General features: G+C 42.6%; 1 protein-coding gene across 5 annotated transcripts in view; it reads left to right on the top strand.

The window, feature by feature from the left end:
* Positions 1-20,965, top strand: part of SH3PXD2B (SH3 and PX domains 2B) — a 100,313-nt gene that overhangs the window by 71,422 nt on the left and 7,926 nt on the right. For 3 of the 5 annotated variants that reach the window (XM_083593875.1, XM_083593877.1, XM_083593876.1), the window contains 7 exons: positions 1,891-1,916; positions 8,795-8,929; positions 11,720-11,824; positions 15,153-15,270; positions 18,405-18,631; positions 19,120-19,169; positions 20,781-20,906. In XM_083593875.1, coding sequence (XP_083450001.1) covers positions 1,891-1,916; positions 8,795-8,929; positions 11,720-11,824; positions 15,153-15,270; positions 18,405-18,631; positions 19,120-19,169; positions 20,781-20,906 — 787 coding nt within the window. Of the gene's footprint in view, positions 1-1,890; positions 1,917-3,688; positions 3,725-6,680; positions 7,780-8,794; positions 8,930-11,719; positions 11,825-15,152; positions 15,271-18,404; positions 18,632-19,119; positions 19,170-20,780; positions 20,907-20,965 lie in introns of those variants that run through there. The other 2 variants (XM_083593874.1, XM_083593878.1) reach the window with 2 other exon arrangements.

Genomic DNA, 20,965 nt, shown 5'->3' with positions numbered 1-20,965 from the left:
GGGAAGTGATGTGTTAATACATTTAGCAGACAAGAAAGAAAAGCAACCTTTTTCAAGGCACTGCAGTTGTATGCTAGACAGGAAGAACCCAGTTGGGTCCCCATTGGAATCTCTGTCTCCCCTGATGCCCAACAAGTAAAGAAAATGCTTAAGGCTGATACTGTCCTGATTATTATTGCCCCTCTGCTGATTGTCTGTTTCATGAGATTCTGTTGGGGTATAGATGTAATGCCAAACTGATTTGGTGTTATGTGTACAAGTAAGCCTGAGCCTCTGATGTCTACACCCCGTATCACCACCCCCCCCCTACTTTTTTGGTTCTCAGCAAACGTACACGGCCAGATTCTGGCGAAATGACAAACTGTGCAAACCTTAGTTTGCTCGCATGCCTAGGAACCAGGCTCATGCCTGCTTGTGTATGTAATACTGTGGATTCCATATGATTGGCTATTTATCCTTTAGGCTTCTGCCTTTCCTATCATGTTTGCTGATCAAGCTGTGGTTGAGCATTATTACATCTTGTCTGAGCTGCTGTCTGTATTGGAGAATCCTCAGACCCAGGAAATTTACTTGAATCCATATGTTTTATTGAGTTGCTCTTTGGCCCCTATGTCTGGTTTCTAAGGCTATGAGAGCACCAGCTGTTTCTCGCCAGAGTCTGTTGCTGGCATCCCTGGAAAGAGGAATGCAGTCTGCAGCACATCCTGTGAACGGTCACAGTTTTCAGTGCTCTTAACATAATTTTGCATAAGAAAAATGTTTTCTGTGATTTGGTGCAGATGCATTGCCCATGTTCAAATTTAATGCTAAACCTGGTTTAGCACTACACAAATGTGATTCCTGCATTGCATGTGGTTGGACTAGATGATGTGTTGGGTCCCTTCCACCTCTACAATTCTATGAGTCTATGACAGGTATCCCCAACCTGCGGCCCTCCATATGTTTTGGCCTACAACTCCCATGATCCCTAGCTAACAGGATCAGTGGTCAGGGATGATGGGAATTGTAGTCCAAAACATCTGGAAGGCCGAAGATTGGGGGTGCCTAGTCTATGAAATGAGTCTAATGAAAGGAAACTTTTCATTAGACACAGTTCTGTTGATACCAGGTATATAATAAACTATCTTACATGGCTTGCTTTCAGGTGGTTTTTACCGGGAGGTAAATCTCCCTACAGTAACAAAATAAAAGATTGATCTTAGTGCGCTACATGTTCTTAGAGCTGTTTTTGTGGTCCCAAGAATCTTGTATGGGAATTGCAACCACTACATAGCAGCTTGTGTGAAATAGCTATCATGGCTAGATCGGCCACATCAATATGAGGCCTCTCTATCAAGTGAATGCAGTTAGGCTTTTACTGAGAAGTTTATGTTAAAAGGGGGGAGAAGCTTAGTTGGCAGCTATCATTTTAGCTGGTGTTGTGAGTCTGCCTTCAAACCCTGCATCAGGTCAGTGCTGCACGTTTGTCAAATTAAAAGCACATGTTGGTTGGGTGAAAGGCTGGTATCTTTGTCACAGCTTTCATTTCTTGGAACAAAGGGATGATTCAGGGACAGACACTGTATTTGCAGGAACTGTTTTGAGGTTTCTATTTGTAAACAAGTGATGTGTATATTTTATGAAACAATTTATAAAAAATAAATAAACTATTAGCAGCAACTTGAATGTGAAATTTATATCATATATAGTTATTTTTGTTGAGATGTGTAAACTGCTTATAGATTTCTCAAAATATAAAGTGGTATAAAAGAAAAATAAATACAGTTGCAGATTCTGGACCAAGAACTATCCAGAGTCTGGACTCTTCTTCATGTTAACAACTTATGTACAGCCATATAGACAGGGCTTGTTACGTTGTCTTGTTAATCAAGTTTATTTTCTCTTTCTCAGGGAACCAATTGGAAAGAAGAGATCTGGTAAGGCAATTACTTGCTTTATTCCCCTTCTTGATCTTTTATAAAGCTAATGGAATTGACCACAGCCAGTGACCAATTGACAGCTGGACTGAACCACGTGCTTCCACAGGCCACCTGTATTATACTACTTCTCTTTGATGAGGTGGAAGAGATTGGACGAATCTGTCACAGAAGTGGTGTTTCTCTTTGACTTTTCTCCTGTCATCCTCTCTTTTGTTTCCACTTCTGTGAGGGTGATCCCATTACAGATCTGGTCCAGGAAGCATAAAAGGTTCCCCACCCTGTTCTACAGGGTAGCAGTGTATGAGAGTAGATTGGCACTGTAGCCCTCTGTTCTGTTTGTAGCTAGGATTGCTGTTCAGCCAAAACGTCATTGTCCATTTTTGAAGTTGGCTTTGGTCAATGAAGGCAGGTTAAACATGGCACTTGAAGTGTAGTGCACATGTGATGAACAATAATATGCTAATAACTGTCAGCAGGAGTGATCAGTAGTCTTGTTTACTAACTTGGCATTTGGAGCAGCTATATTCTGTGCTGCTGCATCACTCCCACCTTGTTCCCCAGCACAGCTGATTATGACTCCTGTCCGTGCATGTCTGCCATCTTTCACTGCAACACCGTCTAGTTGCAGTTTACACTACATATAGTTTGCCTGTATGCTGAATGATGGTTTAGGTAGGCAGTGAATAATAGGAGAGGCTGCAGAGTTTGCACAGTAGAAATGAAAGAAAGGGGGAAATAGTAACCTGTTGAGAAGCAAGATGTGCGAAACGTGTTCTTAGAGGGCTCTTCCTTTGAGTTCAGAAAATGCTTTAAGCAGAAACTTGGGCATGCATCGTTGTAAACATCAGCAGGAGGCTTTGTTCTGAGCTGTTCTGTTTTCTTTTGTATTCTTTATTGCATTTGTCAAAGAAGACCAATTTCCTTTTCTGTTTGCTGTTTGGTGCCTGGAGCTGATTGCGGCAAACAGAGGACCTCCAAGGGCAGTATTCCCAACAATAATCTACAATGGATTCATCCTTCCGTTTTAGTCAAAGGAGCATAACAATCACACACATACCTGCTTGCCAGTAGCAGTTTGTGCTTGAACATGCAAATCCTTCTGCTTTGGCTCTGAAACTCAGTGCTAGCTGATTGCACTCCCAAACACCAGCAAACCAGGAACCCCACCCTGCAGGGCAACTAAACACCTGCCTGCTTCTTTCAGCTTCCTTAGTGGAATACTATGTACTTCTGAATTTTGCCAGCATGAAAACACAATGAACTTTATAATAAGTTTATTCTCAGTGCAGAAATACTGGTCAGCTTTGTTTCTGCAAACCTGAGTAATTTAATACCATGGACCATATTCTAGTTTATAAATACACCCACACACAACATTAAAGGAAGGTAGAGATATTGGAGCAGATTCAGGTAGTCACATGTCGCTCAAGAAGATTGGGCACATATTCTATGTCGCTGTGATCTGCCAAAGGATTACTTCTTGCTCAAGTTTGCTCTTGGTTTTTACTTCTGCAAACCTCAAGTTCTCCCCAGACTGCTGTGTGTGTGTCTGTTTCTGTGTCTGTATCTGTATCTGTGTGGTGCCTTTTGACCACATGAAGATCTGCACTTGCAGTAGGAGTTCATTATTAGTATTGTGATTATCTTGCCTCATCTTGACGAATGGAGACAACACATGGTTGTTAATCTTTCATTACCTTTACATCTGTGTATTTATATTCTTTTTTGTGTCCTCATTGCCTTTCTCCACCATTTTGTTCCTCCATCAGGACTTATCCAGAGAACGGCTTCTTTCCTTCTGAGAGGTAGTAACAGCAGCTTGTTGCTTGGGCCTTGCTTTCACGTTTCCTCCCTGCTGGGCAACACGTGCTGTTCCTCTTGGGCAGTCTAGGCTCCTCTCTCTTGCCACTGCTTTGTCAGGTTGCTGCTTTCCGTTGGGTAGGGGAGTGCTGGGGTGGGTAGGGGATGTTCATTAAAAATTCTCCATTGAATTGCACTGAGGATAAGCAAATAAAACCCAACTAGGATGGTTTATAGCCCGCTACGTGGCAACTCTACTGCTTTGCTGGTGGTGGTTTCAAGGTTTGGGTGATAGATGGGAATAAATTACACTGTGGCTTTAATGGGAGAAAAAACTGGAGTTGTTGGGTGATTGGGAGCATTGCCACATCTGACACAAATGAACAGCTTTTGCACATTTGCATGTTCATTTAAATATATGCAAATTGCCATTGATCAACATTTAGATGCAAATACTGATACTTAAAAGATGTGTCAATCCTATGCTTCGCCCTCTTTTTAATGGAATCTGGAATCTTGCAAAATTCTGTCTAGATTTGCCGCTTTGAAGGGAAAGTTTAGGTGCTTAGTTGTGAAACGTTGTGTTGGCATCTAAATTTTAAGTGACAATTCCACACTCACCCATCCAGCTCATTGTGCATATATACTTGTCCTTAATTTAGCTAGTATGCGTGTACTAGGGTGGCTATTAATTTATTTTTATTTTTTTAAAGCTCTTTGTAAATAATTGGAAGGCTGTTTTTAAAATCTTGTTCTGCTGGGTAATTGTTCTTGGCAGCCCACTTGGCCTAAATGGACATGCCAGGTGATTATGTATTGATCAACAGGAGTTAAAGTACATCTCCACAGTCTGACAAAGCTTATCAATAAATGTGAGCTGCAGTGGAAGCCTCATGGGATTCTATGATCATTCATAACTTGTCTTGTTCTTTGGGTATGAAAGGATGTGTGAGTGTTTGTGGGGGGGGGGGATCAAAGCCAGTTTCAGAAGTCAAAAGAGGGCATAAATTTTTGCCCAGCCTACAGCTCGGCCTTCTGCAGAGCATGAGATCAAATAACTGAGCATATTAAGGAATCTTAAGTGGCCTATAACTTTGTTGTTGTCTTTGGAGTAGATGAGAAATTGGTCTGGATCCATGACTTAGCAGGCAATCTTACAAACAAGGCTAATGTGAGGAAGTTCAAAACCTAGATTTGCAATTTTAAGTAGATCCATTCTCTAGCTGTAATCATGCCTCAGTCATGAGGCTCTTTCAGAGTGAAATATGTTGTATGCATGTCTCTTCTGGTGACAGGTCACCAATTCACAGATCCATATAGCATTCTCAAGTCCAATATTTGTTCATGGAATCCATTTGTTTCTTGGTCATGTTGAGTCTACTTCACACAGGCATGTTCATTGCTTGGTATCTAATCCTTTGGTGATTTCCAACCATAAGTGTGATCTGTCATCACTGAGGTTGTTGGGTGATATTAAAGTCCCCTCTGTTGTGAATTGTGATCAAACGGCAATCCTGGCTCCTGTTACCTTCTCTCAGGAGGTTAAAAAAAGCAGTGCTACTTTTAAGAGCTCATGTTTGTCCCAAAGATGGCCACTTTTCCTGTTAACGCAGCCTCACAGCTTAGTGGTTGAGAATAATTGTCCTGAGAGGGAACTGCTGAAAATAATCCTCACCTTTTTCGCTCAGTGCTGTTTACTGCATTGTGTTGCTGTTTTAATAGGTAGTTTGGAGGTGCCAGAGCTGCTTGTTGAAGCTGCAAATAGCCCAAGAACACTATGAGTAATTATATAGGGGGGTTGGGGTCCGGAAAAGGGTTCCTTTCTCTTCATCCTGTGGTTGTTTTCCTACTGTGGCCAAGTCACTCTGTGCTTGGGTCTAGTCAGAGTGGTAGTTGGCCTCAGACAGGAGATGGGACCTACAGTCCTACAGCGCAGGCATTATTTTCTCAAAGTTATATTTGTTTCTTCCTGGCAACATATTCCAATACACGTCACAGTATTGGGAGCTTTAATTAGTAGTAAGTAGGGCTTTGCATTGCTCACCTGGAATGCAGAGGGAAGTTGGTTTGGATCTAACATAGTAGAAAATGCCCTTTTATTCCTTACAGTGGGCCTTCCTTTTATTCCTCACAGTTCTTTTTTTCAAGTCTCATACAAAACTGACTTTCCTAGAAATTGAATTGTTTGGCAAGCTTAGAATCCAATAAACTAAAAGCTGCTACAACCTTGCCAAAATCCTTTGATCCTTTGGCTGTGCCACACGGTGCTGTTCTTTCTGCAAGGCTGCCGTGTCTTTCTCTGCTGCAGTTTTCATTGTGGAGTTTCCCGTCTGTTTTCTCCAGTCAAACCAGTCCATTTTGATAAAACTAGCTTTGTTGCCCTCATTTGAGTATTGACTATTTTCACTGCCCTCCAGGATCCTTATTGCTCAGTTTTCTTTAACCCTTGAAATGGTTGAGGCCCCCTTTAGGTCATTTCAGAAACTTCTGAGGGCTTTGGGCTCTCTGGTTTTCCTGATTGTCCAGCTTTTATTACATGAGAGTATCTTCAGGAGCCCAGAGAACCAAGAAATAGTGTTCCATGGGAAAGCTCTGCTTCAATCAACATGGGTTTTTAAATACTCACCTCAAATTTCCTCTGTGCTGAAGGTGCAAGTGGGAGCTAATTATGGAAGTCTTGGCTTTCTAAATGATACATTTTAAGTGTTGCCTTTAAATCTTTAGATAGTCTACAAGCCAAAGAAGTATCAGGGTTCTGGGTCATAAGTCCAGAGCTTGATTGGGATTTGCATGCAGGTCTCTGAGTGACTTACTGTAGAACTGCAAGGTTGCACACTCCCAGTTGCTTTACAGTAGCAACAACTGAGAAACTTTCACCTAGATTAGGTTGCTTAAAAAAGGGGGGGTCAGGAATGGATTTTTGTGTGAAAGGACATGTGAGCTTGGTTCTGGTACTGATCACACCTTTCTTTTGCCTAAAGCAGTAATGGCCAAAGTTGGCCCTCCAGCTGCTTTGGGACTACAATTCCCACCATCCCTGACCTGTTACCTAGGGATGATGGGAGTTGTAGTCCCAAAACAGCTGGAGGGCCAACTTTGGCCATCACTGGCCTAAAGTATAGAGGGGGGAAGAAACTTTTGCAGCTCCCCTTTACCAGCAAAACATTATTTGTTAAGAGGTGGACAAGTTATATAGGAAATGTACCCAAACTATGAAAAGAGATCAAAGGTTTAGAAGAAAAGGTGATTTCTAACTCTCCCACCCTCAAGCACCATCTAATTAAATGTTTCCCCCCTTTCCTTTGCTGTTAAGATGGGGGGGGGGTGTCAAACTTAAAAAAGAATGTCAGTGCATGTATATTAACCAGATAGTAAATGTGGTGTAAAATAGTGTGTGACCAGTTTACTTTGTGTCTTCTGAACAGAAATATTTCATAGGTGAAAGGAATGGTGCTGGAACATGTTAAAAGCAAAAGTGACTTGTGGTCTTTGCAGCCAAGAATAGCATTGCCCCTGAGACTGCAGTCTTGGGTACTTTTATGAGAGAGCAAGTCCCCTTGAGCTCAGTGGGATATACTTCTAAGGAAACATGCATAAAATTGGGCTGTTACTTAGAGTGTATGGGATTAAAGTTCTGCCTTGGTGCATGTGACATTGCACAGAAACAGAAGGGTTTGATGGCCATAAGAAATGGTCCTCTAAGGGAGCATGCTTTGTTGCACTTTTTTTTTCTCTCTCTCTTTTTGCTCCCTCTTAACATCCAGTTTCAGATGCATTTATCTTTGTGAGTAAACACTGCTGCCCCTTAGTGGCTCTGAATTTATTTGTTTTATTTTTAAGCAAACCACAGATTTCTTAAAGAGTTTATTTTCCCGTAGCTTCTTTCTTTGCATGGATAAGCTGAAAACATTTTCTGGGCCTTACAGGTTTTCCTTTTTTCGTTTCTTTTCCTTTCCTTTATCTCCTCTGCATCTGCCCTACAAACAGCAGCCAGGATGATGATCTGGGATACAAAGGAAGAGCCATGTGTTAAACTGCAAAGAGCAGCTGAATTCTTGAGGTCTGTGGTCCTTGTAGCCCAAAACCACATCCTCCGGAAGTACAAAGCTTGAGTTCTTGCTGGGCCAGATGGAGTGACCACAGGAAATGACTCCAGATAGTCATCTTTGGCAAAGAGCCATGCAATACCCTAATGTAAGGGGAGAGTTACTCTCCCTTGCAATCAATGTAGATTTCCCCACCACCAGCTGAAATTAAGCTCTCTAGATAGGCTAGCTGTGCTTAATTGGAAATATCCTAATTGCAACATAGATTTGAAAAAGGCTTTTGAATTAACACCCTCCTTCTTAAACATTTCATCATTTTTTAACAACCAAGTTAAGAGTGAGGTCTTGCAAGTTTATTAGCGTAATCAGATTTTTGCCCCAACAACCGTATACTGTAGCCTAATCCTGCAAAGTTTTGAGTTAGTGGAATTTTTGCCGAAGACTTTGCTCAGGACTCTGCTCTCAAAGTAATTCTTCCTACATCTTATTTTGACTACAATACCCAGTCACTTTCCTTGCATGCCCTGATGTGACTACACTGGCTGCCAAGTAGTTTCCAATTCAAAGTGCTGGTTTTGGTCTATAAAGTATAAAGTATTGGTCTATAAAGTGGTCCTATCGCAAGGACCACTTCTCCTCATATGAATCAACATGGGCATCTGATACCCATCTCTAGGCTCTCCTCTGAGGACTCAGGGCGGCTCCCTGTTTATGGAATGCTTTCCCCAGAGGGCAAGCCTGGTGCCATCACATTTTAAGTTTACTAGACATTCATAGGGTGGGTGGTGGTGGTATCTTTGGTAAAGTAATTGCTTCTATAGCTCAGAGCATACAACAATGGTATCAAGTAAGTATCAAGAAGGACCTATCTGCACCAATCTCAATTGTCACCTGTTTCCATCTCTCCATCACCTAGCCTCCTAAAGCTCACATTGGGCTCTTAAGATGTTGCCATGATCACAAGAAAAGTACATTATAGTCTGTGGCACATGTGGAGACCAAGTGTTTATCTTGTTCCCTATGACACAGGTGGAGATTTGGCATCTGCGGATCCCATGGTCCTGGAGCAGTATGTGGTGGTGGCAGATTACCAGAAGCAAGAAAGCTCTGAGATTAGCTTGTGTGCTGGCCAAGTGGTGGACATAATTGAGAAGAACGAATCTGGTAAGGAGAGCTCAATGGAAGCTTTAAATTAGATACATGCCTTGAGATTTCAGTAAGGCTTTTGACAAAGCCCCCCTTTATATTTTTGCAGAGAAACTGGTGAAATGTGTACTGGACAAGATAATTGTTAGGTGGATTTGTTGCTGGTTCACTCACTCCTCGGGAGGTGGAGGACTCTCCTTCATTGGAGGTTTTTAAGCAGAGGTTGGATGGCCATCTGTCATGTAAAGCTAAAAATGTAAATGACCCCTAGGCGGTTAAGTCCAGTCGAATTCGACTTTGGGGTATGGCACTCATCTCCGTTTTTAGGCTGAGGGAGCCAGCATTTGTCCACAGACAGCTTTCCGGGTCATATGGCCAGCATGACTAAACCACTTCTGGCACAACAGGACACCGTGACGGAAGCCAGAGTGCATGGAAACGCTGTTTACCTTCCCGCTGCAGTGGTACCTATTTATCTACTTGCACTGGTGTGCTTTCAAACTGCTAAGTTGGCAGAAGCTGGGACAGAGCAACGGGAGCTCACCCCGTCGTGCATTTTTGAACTGCCGACCTTCCAATCAGCAAGCCCAAGAGGCTCAGTGGTTAAGATCACAGCGCCACCCGCATCCTTCCTTTTACCTTTACCCGTCATATACAATCTAGCTGAGATTCCTGCCTTGCAAGGGCTTGGACTAGATGACCCTTGGGGTCCCAAATCTACAATTCTATGATTCTATGAATAGAGCTTTTAAACAGGATCTCCTGTTCCTTGTAGGTTTCAAATGAGATCTGAAGCCCAGTGCCTGTTTTGTGGAGGTGGATGGGACATTTAAGCAGGCTGTCATCTATCTATATAGGAGGGTCATGCAAGTATCAGCTTGTGATGACTAACATCTGCATGCAATAAATGCCAAGGTTTAAGGGCTTCTATTGCAGCCTCTGATACACAAATCACTCAGCTATATGCTTTAGGTGGTATTGTCCTTGGCAACAAGTTACACAGGCACAAAGCTCCCATTTCAGAGTCACCATATTACATTAATAAAATGACCATGCCATTCTTAGTTGCCAGTCCAGCTTTTTTGATGGGAAAGTAATGTGCTCACCTTCTTACAATTATCTTAGTTTATTTAGTAACATGACCCATTGTTACACTTAGAATTAAATTAATCTCTTTCCCCACCCAAGGAAATAATATATACAATACTTTTGCCTTCCTTATTTAAGTAAAATAAGAAGTCGCCTTGAAAAATAGCTTTGGACTTGCATTTTGACAACAGAGAAACTTCCACTACAGGATTATACCAGTAGGCGATTTGTTTTTTTTTCAGCACAATGAAGCAAATTACTTGCTGCTCAATTTCTATCCACCAGCCATCCATTGTGAAGCAGTGACACCAATGTTGTTGCTGTTTCAAAGCACACTGTGCTGAATTTTTATGGATAATTTTAAACTTCACATTATTCTCTTATTGAATAGCTTTCTATAAATTACCATCTTGATTTGCTTCGATGTCATATAGAGGTCAAATCATTTCATAGTTATTCCCTGAATACCTTGTGTTACCGTTCAGAATAGTTTTTTTTTAATGAATTCTGAATTCACATAAAAAGACAAGTGCACAATAAATTGAATTACTGTATTAATTAAGCTGGGTTTATTGTCCGAGCTCAACAACATAAAGAGAATGATAAAGAAATAAAATTATCTATGTGTAAAAGTCAGCTCCCAACGTTCTGTCATTCTCCCCAAACATTGTGTTATGCTTAGTGTGACTAAGAAAGTCTTAAGGCAGAGCTGTGCAAACACAGTCTTGCTTGTTTCTCTGCTGCTTCCATTGGGTTCTGTGGAACATTATGGGCTGCCATCTAGGATCTAGTTGAGAGGGTTGTTGACTGTTTTACACTCCAGAATCAGCAGCAGGTTTAGCTGGTGTCTCTTCACCCCTGAAAACAAATGGCTTCCATTTTCATATGACAAAAACTACTACCTGAAGACAATAGTGTGGAGGAGGCAAAATAATGCCAATCTCCCCTGCTCCTGACAGGCTAAAGAATATCCCTTCTCCCCTTTCTGAAGGCTCTTCCAGTGCTGATCTACTTTCTAGCAGGTGACATAAAACTTTATAAGCTTATTGGAGACTTTCCAGAAGAACTGAGCTCTTTTTATATAGACCAAGTGATTTAGCGTTTAAGGACATCCTGACAATTTGATGTAACGTTTGCGATTGGGAAGCAGTATAGGGTATAGCTATGATTATGTCATTGATTTTAAAATATGTGATCATTTTAATAAAAAAATATTCAAACACTGTGTGACCTTCTAAAAATTAAGTGTCTGTAGTGTGGGAGCAGCTGAGATGTGATAACTCTGAGAACGTTTTCTCCCATAGCCTAAAATAAAAGACGAGCCAATTCCTTGGAGGTTGGTTTATTTATTTGTGGGTTAGAACATGTATTTTAGTGTAAACACAGAATTCCAGGACCTTACAACAGATGAAGTACAATTTTATCAAAACATTTCCAAAATAGTAAGTTCTTTTTTTAAAAAAATCATTGCTTCGTGAAATAGAACGTTGACAGAATAAAAAGATATTCAGTAACTGGTGTAAAGCCATGTAGGAGGGAGACAATTGCACTTCACAGTATAAGGTAATACATTATCTTGGTCCAGCCACTGAGAAGGTGTTCTCCTTCTCTTGTCCCACCCAGCTGTTTCTCCACAGCTGGAATGGATGGAATGGATTCAGTTCCAAATCAAGAACTTAATGTGGCTTTTCAGCTAATGCTATTTTTCTTTCCCTTTAGGCTGGTGGTTTGTGAGCACATCAGATGAACAAGGATGGGTCCCAGCTACATGCTTAGAAGTTCAGGATGGAGCCCAGGATGAATTTTCAATGCAACCTGAAGAAGGTAAGAAAATGGCTTGAGAGAAGCTCCCCAATAATTCCTGGGTTTATTATGTGAACTGCTCTAGTCCAGCTAAATTTTTCAGGCTGTTGTCCAGGGAGCAAAAACTCCAGTTTGGTTTGCATTTTAAAAAGTCCTAGTATCTCTCATCTTTAGCAAGCTCCCATGAGGGCTGAACTGGATATCACGGGCAGAGAAGGTGGTGCTAATGAGCTCGCTTGAGCTTTTCCCAGCCTTCATTATCCAACTTTTCCTCCATCTTTGAGCCACAAGCCACACCAGCCTTTGATATGAAGAGCACACATTCTGAATTAAGACCCCTAAATGGGTGCTTTGTTGGGTAATTTTTTTTTAATGACAGCTGCTGTTATCCTATTGCAATGCACCTGAGTAATATTTGCTATGGCTGTCCACACTGGGAAGTCCCAAGTGGTTTACATGAACACCACAGTGGTTTTTCTTCCCCTTTCTGCTCAAGTTCACATGCACTTATTTTCAACAATGCTGCAACAGCAGGTGCTCCTGTAACATTTACTAGGTCCTCCCCATGGTGGCTTCTTGTGATGGAATGAGAAATGCAGAGACAGACATCAACAAAACGGGTCTAAAGTGTCAAAAGCGCACCACGCTTTTTGAGGAACTTCTTGAGTTTGTTGTGATTTCTTCGTTCCTTTTTTAGAAGGTGCAGATACTTCTCATTTTTAATATGACGCCTTTGTTAAGCAAAGCATCCAAGTCTTTCATATGAGCTGTGGAGGGATCAAGGTGCATTGTCTGGTTGTGGAATTGTCTGCTCTATTAAACAAGGCTGATACTTCCAAGGAGTGAAGAGCTGCCTCCTTACACCCTGTTTTGTCCCTCTCCTGCTTCCCCAACATGCTCCTCCTAGTCCCATGGAGATACTGGTCTCTTCCCAGGCACGTGGGCCGCCGTCGGACTCTTGGGGACTTGTACACCAGTGGATGGGGTCAAGGTGGATGCTGTGGAGATTGCTTTTATTGACCTCCATTTGTGCTTTGGACATTTGTCTACTTCCCGTTTCTGCATGTGCTGCCCATTGTGGTGTTTGCATGCGTTGTTGCATGTAATATATTACTTATTCACTGGGAATCCACCCTTTGTATTTCCTTGTGTTCATTGCTAGTCATATATGTTAAACCCCCACCCACCCCTCTTTCTCCTGCTTCTGGTACTTACTGTGTCAATGCCTCATGATTTAGGAGTTCTACTCTTCTGTGCCAGACTAGAGAGGATGTTAAATGCTCCTTTACATTCAACTTGCAAGTGCTAAAAAATGCAAATTGCATTGGGTGGGCTGATAATTACTGGGCTCACAGCTGGCATGGTGAGAGAATTTTTCTCTTTGTTTCCCCTGTTATGGTCTTAAGGAAAATCTCAGAAGCCAGTATTTGTTCTCGGAGACATTTTTCTCCCAAAGCAAATACCACCTTTCAAAAGAGGAATTTCCTCAAGACTGCAAGGATATGTGTGTGCAAAGTTTAAATTCTCCGTCCATAACTGCTGTGAGCCTATAAATTATCACACACACACACACACACACACACACACACACACACACACACACCCAGCTTATGCAATTAATAAGCACACACTAGCATGTTAAATATGAAGATACATTTAATGTCTTGTCTGGTTGCCCTTAGTTGACTCAGATATTTGCTTCTTGCACAGTGTTTCTAGCTTATCTTAAATCTAGAAGGAAAACAAAGACTGGCACAGACCTGCTGGATGTAATCGGCCACATCTCAGAGTTTTCATGCTTTGGCTGTGTTCCTTATAATTCCTGTTGCATCCTGATGCCGTGACATCTGTTTGATGCTCTGCTGATGTGCTTCTGATTTGTCAGGAAGTACAGTGTGGAGCATGTTGGTTGTGTGTTCAGGCACTTGAACACATTTTATGGCTAAACATTTCAAGTGGACACATACATCCACTGAAGTACCTCATCATGAAGTTGGCAGTTCAAGGTTATGTTAGTCTAACCAAGTGCTTGTCCGCACTTTGCTTGTCCCATGCCCAGAAAGCATGGGTCTGAGTGGTTTTCTGCTTGCCCCACCACTTCCTCGGGAGAACCTGCACTTTGCAACTGAATGGAAGGAAACGTAAGTCCACGAAAAACCTGCTCCGAATCAGCAGTAAAGAGTGGCTTTTCCTTGAGAATGTGGCAACTCAAACTGAAATGTGGATGAGCTCATATACTGCAGTTCTGTAAGTGGAAAGGACTGTGCATGTTGTTTCAGCTCTTCCTGCCAGAGATATCATTAAACTAGCTGTGAAACTGATTCCTGGCTCTGCACGAGGCATTTCTAGAAATGGGGACTGCAGATGAGTATTGAATGCCAATGGCAGTCTTGATGAGGCAGACTAGCTGGCATCACTTTGGCAGCTGTGCATAGGGAAAGCAGGCCACAAAAGCATTGTTTGTTATTTGTCAGTAATGCAGGTGGTGTGTGTGTGTTTGGATTTCTTGCTTCTCTTTCTGTAGCGTTGTCGTGATTATGTTTTTAGTGATACCAAGTTCTTCCGCCTAGTCTTAGCTAGCTGTTGCTTCCTTTTCCTCTGGATCGTCGCTGGAAATTGGTTAAAAGCCTTATGGCTCTGGTGTTGGCATAAAGCGCATTCCCCCATAACTTTACTCACAGTCTGGTACTAGGGAGGATGGAAGGCAATGGCAGCTAACCTGGAGTTATTGCAGATGCTGTGAAATAGCTGCTTATTGGAGTGGTGTGGTTCCTTGAGTGCTATAACATGGAAGGAGCATGGTCTCTTTAATTGCACAGGAGAAGCTATCTGTGAGTCTCTGGTGTTACAGCGCTCATGTGAATGGAGCACTCAAATGAACACTTGTGCACCCAGATAAAGCTGCTGAAACATCATCGGAACTGATGCTTAAGGTGTTTGGTATCAGACACTTAGAGCTAATGGAAAAGCAGATTCTTTTTAGAACAGGCCTGTGCAACACCCCACCCCTGACAAGCCTGTCGTACGCAGCCCACCTCATTTCCACTGACCACCTATTACAGCTGCCTGTCTTCAATTGGAAAAACAGAGAGGTTGTCACACATCAGGCAGGGGCTGATAGGGTATATTAGACTTGCAGGAGGGTATTACAAGTTATGTGACTAGATTTTTGGAAGCTTGTGTCAGGTGGATATGCTCTTGATCCCGGTGTGTGGTGCACCCAATTGCCAACCTTCCCATGCCGTGTAATCCAGTTCAGAGTGCTAGACTTAAATAAAGTTTGAAGAGTTTTCAAAACAGGGACTTCTAACAAGCTTTGTTTTCTTCTCTTCTATTTTGCTTGCAACAGAGGAGAAGTATATGGTCATTTACCCCTACACTGCTCGGGACCAAGATGAAATGAACCTGGACAAAGGAGCTGTTGTGGAGGTGATCCAGAAAAACCTGGAAGGATGGTGGAAGATCAGGTACTTTTCATTTGGGGTTAATGAAGAAGAATCAATGGGAGGCAGGCATGCCCGAATATAAGGGGCAAGCTACATTTATTTATTTATTTATGCAGTCTTGTGTACTAAAACCCAATGATGTTTATCTCTGTCTCTTTCAAAGCACCCTTAGGAGAGGGTAGCTTCCATCCAGGAAGGGACAGAAGGAAAGATCAGGTTAAGACACACAAAGCTCCAGCAATGACTGATGTAGAGGAATGCATTTTGTGGCATTCTGCTCTCTTTCTAGGAGATAAAAATTAGATAACACAAGCTCTTTGAGGAAGAGGAGTGGACACACAGAGGCAATACTTTAATGTTGAAAGGAATTGCTTCTTGCATTATGAACAGATGGCATATTGCCTCGGGACAATGAGATGCCCTGAAAATCTCATTGGCACATTCTGGTATATAAGGTGGTCCCACCAACACATTTGTGGGTTTCGGAAACATGTGAAGGAAACTATCCAAAAGGTAACAAGGCATGATGTGCCACTGAAGCTACATTTTCATATCACAAAATGGTGGGTGCAAAGAGGTGGGTTCTTTGGCTATTAAAAGAAAACCTTTAAAGATGCTGTAATACATGGCAGGGAAAAATACTCGAATGGTTGAGTTGGGGGAAGAGGTTGTAGAGAATGCCCTGAACCATGCTCCTTTATTGGCTTAAACTGCATGCTGCTGCAGTTGTCTTTGCAGTTAAGGGCACTTACTTCCTTTTAGTGGTAAAATGTGTTTATCACACAGTCCACTTTAAACCAAACCAACACACAGCACTGTCACAATGACTGCAGCTGAAAGTGCTGGATTGTGCACAGGTTGGTTCATTAGATGCAAAAAAATGTGTGTTCTTTTAGTACCTACTTTTCGTAAGAGACCCATTTCTACACTTCTGACTCCAACATAATGAAACTGCAGACTGATGAGTGAAATCCTCCAGCATCCTTAAATTAAGGGGGGAGGTCTCCCATCTTTCTGTTCTTTTTGCCTGGTATATTTCTTGCTCCTCAATCAAAGCATCTCTCTCAATTGTCCACTCTGTTTGCTGTTGAACAAGTCAACCATCCATCAGATTTTTGCATCTGTGTTGCCTAAAGAGGCTGCTGTTTGGTTTTGGTTTGTTTTTCTTTAATAAAAAAAAATCTGGCTATAGATTTTTGAAGTGTTTAGTACAGCTTTGTTCACCACTTGAGAATCAGCTGTATCCACCAGCCTTGTAACGGGACAGCTAAAATATGGTTCACATTTGCAATAGAAAATGGTTGAAAATGTATGTGTTAATCAGATGGGGCAAAAATACAACACCCTGTTTACAAGGCAACTACAGCCATATTGATCAGGGCCATAACAGAACTCAAGCAAAAATAATGGGCAAACTAAGCACAAAAAAAGAATGTCTTGATGACTATGCTCTAACCCTCGGTTGGTCAACTAAAGGTCTCTTCTGGCTACAGTAGTTGTAAGTCTTGACACTGGGCTGACGCTGACAAAGTGTGTGTCGAGGTAAAGCAGAAAGCAGGCTTTGATTTCCGTAACCTTCCAATGAACCTGCAGCATTGGCAACCACTACACCAGGAAAAAAGAATGTGTGTTGACATTTTAAACTGAGGAAATTTGCTTCAAAGAATCTCAGGTCTATTAAAGGCGCAGCAGCTGGCGTCATCTGATCCTAGCATCTTTGCCTCTAGCCACTAAGGTGGCATTTCCCTGTGGCTGGCACCAGTCCCTCCTCTCTGGCAGATGTCCTTGGTGGATGTGGTTTCTGAGTCACGGTAAAGGTTTAGGGCTATTGTTTTGTTTTGGGTTTCTCTTCTTTTAATGGTTTTGATGTAAGAAAAGAAGACAAACAGCACACTGGAAAAGTAGCGACCTTTGTATAAGAACTGGAAACACCAAGAGTTAGACTGCTTTGCATGTGACAGAAAAGTAGATGCACCTGTCTCAGTGTTGTTTCCTGTTATACCTTCTTTTTTACATTGTGTTTATGTGCCACAGAGAAATGTGATTGGCCCTAGATCTCTATGTATATGCAGTGTATGCATTAGGGATGGGGAACCTCAGGTCCAGGGGCCAAATGAGGCCCTCAGGGTTTTTCCAAGGTCACACAGCCCTCACCAGTCCTGCTTTGCGCCCTTGAGTGTGTTTTTTGCCTGGCTAGAATGTGCCTGGATGGAGAGGGATGTGTGAATGTGTAAAAACTAATCTAGTGTACAAACAGCAAATTTCGCATTTGCTGCTCTGTGGTTTCCCAGAAGGGGGTGTAGGCTGAAAAATTCCACCCACCCCCAGGTGTCCACATGGTGAGAGTACACAGTTTGCCTCTACACAATATAGCAGAGGTGGGGCAGTCTTTGGCCCCTCCAGATGCTCTTAACATCCATCTCTCACCAGCCTCATGGCCAGTGGTCAAGGATTATGGGAATTGTAGGCTAGCAACATCTGGAGGACTACAGGTTCCCTCATCCTTGCATTTGAAGGACACAGCTGATACGTATGGTCTACAAACATGTACCTGTCAATTTTGCAATATGCGATGTGGCCCTTACTCAGGCCCACTAGACTCTGTGACATTTGTCATGCTGCTTCAAAATAAGCAGAAAGGATTCTGGACTCACTACTTTAGAGTAGTCCAGTGCATTTCAGGTAACAAATGATTAGAGGGTCTTTCTCTGTGCCTGTGATGCACCCATAATGGGTTGGAGACTCCTGTGTTCCAGATTAGTCTTGCTGTCCCTGTATGCCATAATCCATTCCACATCTGGAGACTGGTTATTACAGCACAGCATACTGCCAGTATATAGCCTTTCCCCCCAATGAGGTACAGCCACCTTGGGCATCTATGGAAAAATGGGAGATAAATTAGTTTAATCAACAATAAGTAAACATTCATAATTGTGAAGGTATGGGGTCTTGAAAGATACTCAAGAGTGTATCTCTCAGATAACGGAAGAATGAAATGGGGGGAGGGGGAATCTGGATTGATCAGTCTGATTTCTCAGAATGTTGATTCAGAACTCTTTTTGTGCCTCTCAAGAACTGCTATGAATCAGGCTGGCTGTAGCCGTGATAAGAACGAGACAGAAGTCTAAATAATTTGACTATTCATATTGCTGCAGGTATCAGGGTCAGGAGGGCTGGGCCCCAGCATCATACCTGAAAAAGGGGAGTGGTGACATGCTTGCTCCAAAACTGGGATCTGCCACTTCCGCCCACTCCTATGCACTAGACCTGGATGGAATCTCCCGGCAGCAGAACTCGGCAGGCCGAGACAAGGATGGGCCAAACAACCAAAGAGATGGAAGGTTTGATGGTCGCCCATTGCCAAATGTGGACCTTAGGCGAAGTAAGTTGGGAAGAATGAACAATAGTTTTGGGTTCTTTGTAGGACATGCTAGCCTGGTGTGGTGCAGGAAGGTCTTCATGGCTCTTGAGTTTTGTGGCTTCTTGAGAATTATAATTGGTAGAACTGGGGTTATTTAGGTCAGTTCAGCAAATCTGACGGTAAATTTTGGAATCCTTTCTAGTGTATGTTTGTATTGCATTCTACTTCTGCTGCTATTCCAATGAAGCATATCTCAAACTTGGTGGCAGTTGTTTGGACATTATGCATCTAGGGGGGAATGCTGTTCAGGATTTTAGTGTAGGTTTGGGTGTGAAGAACCTACCCACCCACCCCATCTCTATAATACATGTACCCACACAGTCTCTCTTTCCCTCTTGCTCTTTTCCCCCTCAGACTGGACTGGTGGGGTCTTGTTAGTTCTTCTTAAGTATCACTTTTTGAAGCATGTTTTGATATCCTTCAATCACAATGAAATATTTTCTTGGCAGAATCACCAAAGATGAGACAGAGACCCCCTCCTCGTCGAGATCTCACAATAGTAAGTATTGGCCACAGTTGCTTTAAGCTGGGGAGTTCTGGTGCATTATTAAATACACAGAACAAAAATAAGCTAGACCAGTGGTGGTAGAAAGGGACACAGCTTGTCTTGCCGCATTTTGCATTTTGGCATAGATTCCCATGTGCAAACATGTCCGTGTATGTAACTTGCTTCTTAATGAATGGATGAATATGGAAGTGATAAAATAATGCTCTGGTAAGAATCAGGCCATTGCCGCAATATATAAAGGGGGAAATAGTTCTTTCTACATGCATGCCCTGTGCAACTGAACCCATGCACAAAATTCATTGCATGAGAAGCTTCCCTAATATTCCTCCTTGTGATCCACATGTGCAGTGGTTCTACCTTATATAGCTGGTGCAGGAGTGAGGCTTAACCCACCCCCCCAGATCTGCTTTCTTCTGTCAAGGGACTCTTGCCTTACGAATGAGTATATACCATTCTGTTTTGAAGTAGCTGCACAGGCCTTTTCTGTTGTGATTATGGCCAGCAGCCACCCACAAAATATACTTCAGTTGTGGCAGTTTCCATAGCACAGGTGCTCTGGAAATAAGCCTACTTACCTACCATATGTGACAATGTACAGTGTTACCTCAGGTTAAGTACTTAACTCTTTCCGGAGGTCTGTTCTTAACCTGAAACTGTTCTTAACCTGAAGCACTGCTTTAGCTAATGGGGCCTCCCGCTGCTGCCGTGCCACCGGAGCACAATTTCTGTTCTCATCCTGAAGCAAAGTTCTTAACCCGAGGTAATATTTCTGGGTTAACGGAGTCTGTAACCTGAAGCATATGTAACCCAAGGTACTACTGTACACTGCATGCATATAGAGTATATATTCTTAATCCGTCATGGGAGCATGGACTAAGGAAAGCTTTGCTTATAAGTTTTATGCATTTGTTTCTCTATGCATACAACTTTCCCCTCAAGTTCAGGGATTGACCGAGGAAACGTTGCCTTCCCCATGAGGCCCTGGAGCACACACAGCTAGCAGGGTCAGCAGTTGAGATATTCTGTATAGATGTTCCTGAAATAGATTTTGTTTTTTAAAGCAAACTTGGCCCATTTTCCAAGTCATTCCTTTTATAACATAGTATTAGAAAGTGACTATATTCACTGATAAAAGAGTCTACAGAGAGTTGAAAATAAAACCCCACAGAGGGAACTCTTAGGGTAAGAAGATCCCTTGGGGAAAAGTGAGGGGGTTTTGCTTCTTCAGCGATAGTTTTCCCAGGAGCAGCCATTCAAAGCAGGGCTGAAGCTGGGAATACTTCTCTGCAGAGCTGAATTTTAATCTGAGCTGCACAAGAATTCATGAGCTTCTAAGGCTCTCCTCCCCTTCGAGGCAAGCAGGATGACGTCTGGAAGTTCGTTTCCAGGCCCAGACCTGCTAAACATCTCCAGCATCTTTAATCCTGTGTGACCTCTCTTGAAAGATGAGCTTGTCAGCAGTAACTGTAAAATCAGTGAAGCCACATGAACCTGCCAGCCAAATGCTATCTTCCTTGTGGGCTATCTTGGAGGGCAGTGGGGTATATTGTCCCTTGTCGTCTTTGGACAGAAGTAGGCTGATGTGTATTGTTTCTGCAACAGCCCCGTGGCCTCAACCTGCCTAAGCCTCCTGTGCCCCCGCAAGTGGAAGAGGAGTATTACACCATTGCTGACTTCCAGACTACTATCCCGGACGGCATCAGCTTCCAAGCAGGAATGAAAGTAGAGGTGAGGCTGCATCCTGCCCTGCTCTTCTCCATGCCCTTCGGGGCTTTCCATGGGTCCAC

The sequence above is a fragment of the Podarcis filfolensis genome (genome assembly GCF_964270895.1).
Source record: "Podarcis filfolensis genome assembly, chromosome: 2".
NCBI classification, from domain to species: Eukaryota; Metazoa; Chordata; class Lepidosauria; order Squamata; family Lacertidae; genus Podarcis; species Podarcis filfolensis.
The sequence above is the reverse complement of the archived record's forward strand: the minus strand, read 5'-3'. Positions and strand labels throughout refer to the sequence as shown.